At 58.5% G+C, this 412-nt stretch overlaps 1 protein-coding gene across 1 annotated transcript in view; it reads left to right on the top strand.

Annotated features, from left to right (window-relative positions):
• Window positions 1-3: 3 nt before the first annotated feature.
• Window positions 4-412, top strand: part of HTR5A (5-hydroxytryptamine (serotonin) receptor 5A, G protein-coupled) — a gene marked incomplete at its 5' end in the record, with an annotated part of 1,761 nt that continues 1,352 nt past the window's right edge. The window contains 1 exon segment of the mRNA XM_009868771.1: window positions 4-412. This exon segment is cut by the window's right edge and continues 20 nt beyond it. Within this exon segment, the coding sequence (XP_009867073.1) occupies window positions 4-412 (409 nt within the window).

The raw sequence follows: 412 nt of genomic DNA, 5'->3' as shown, positions 1-412 counted from the left end.
CCCCTCAGCTTGGTGCATGAGTTGTCCGGGCGCCGGTGGCAGCTGGGCCGGTCCCTCTGCCAGGTGTGGATCTCCTTCGACGTACTGTGCTGCACCGCCAGCATCTGGAACGTCACGGCCATCGCTCTCGACCGCTACTGGTCCATCACCCGTCACCTGGAGTACACGCTCCGCATCCGGCGCCGCATCTCCAACATCATGATTGCCCTCACCTGGGCACTCTCTGCCTTCATCTCCTTGGCGCCACTGCTCTTTGGCTGGGGAGAGACTTACTCAGAGGACAGTGAGGAGTGCCAAGTCAGCCAGGAGCCTTCTTACACTATCTTCTCTACCTTTGGCGCCTTCTACTTGCCCCTCTGTGTGGTGCTCTTTGTGTACTGGAAGATCTATAAGGCTGCCAAGTTTCGAATAG

Source organism: Apaloderma vittatum, unplaced genomic scaffold, assembly GCF_000703405.1.
Source record: "Apaloderma vittatum isolate BGI_N311 unplaced genomic scaffold, ASM70340v1 scaffold13954, whole genome shotgun sequence".
Classification (NCBI taxonomy): domain Eukaryota; kingdom Metazoa; phylum Chordata; class Aves; order Trogoniformes; family Trogonidae; genus Apaloderma; species Apaloderma vittatum.
The sequence above is the reverse complement of the archived record's forward strand: the minus strand, read 5'-3'. Positions and strand labels throughout refer to the sequence as shown.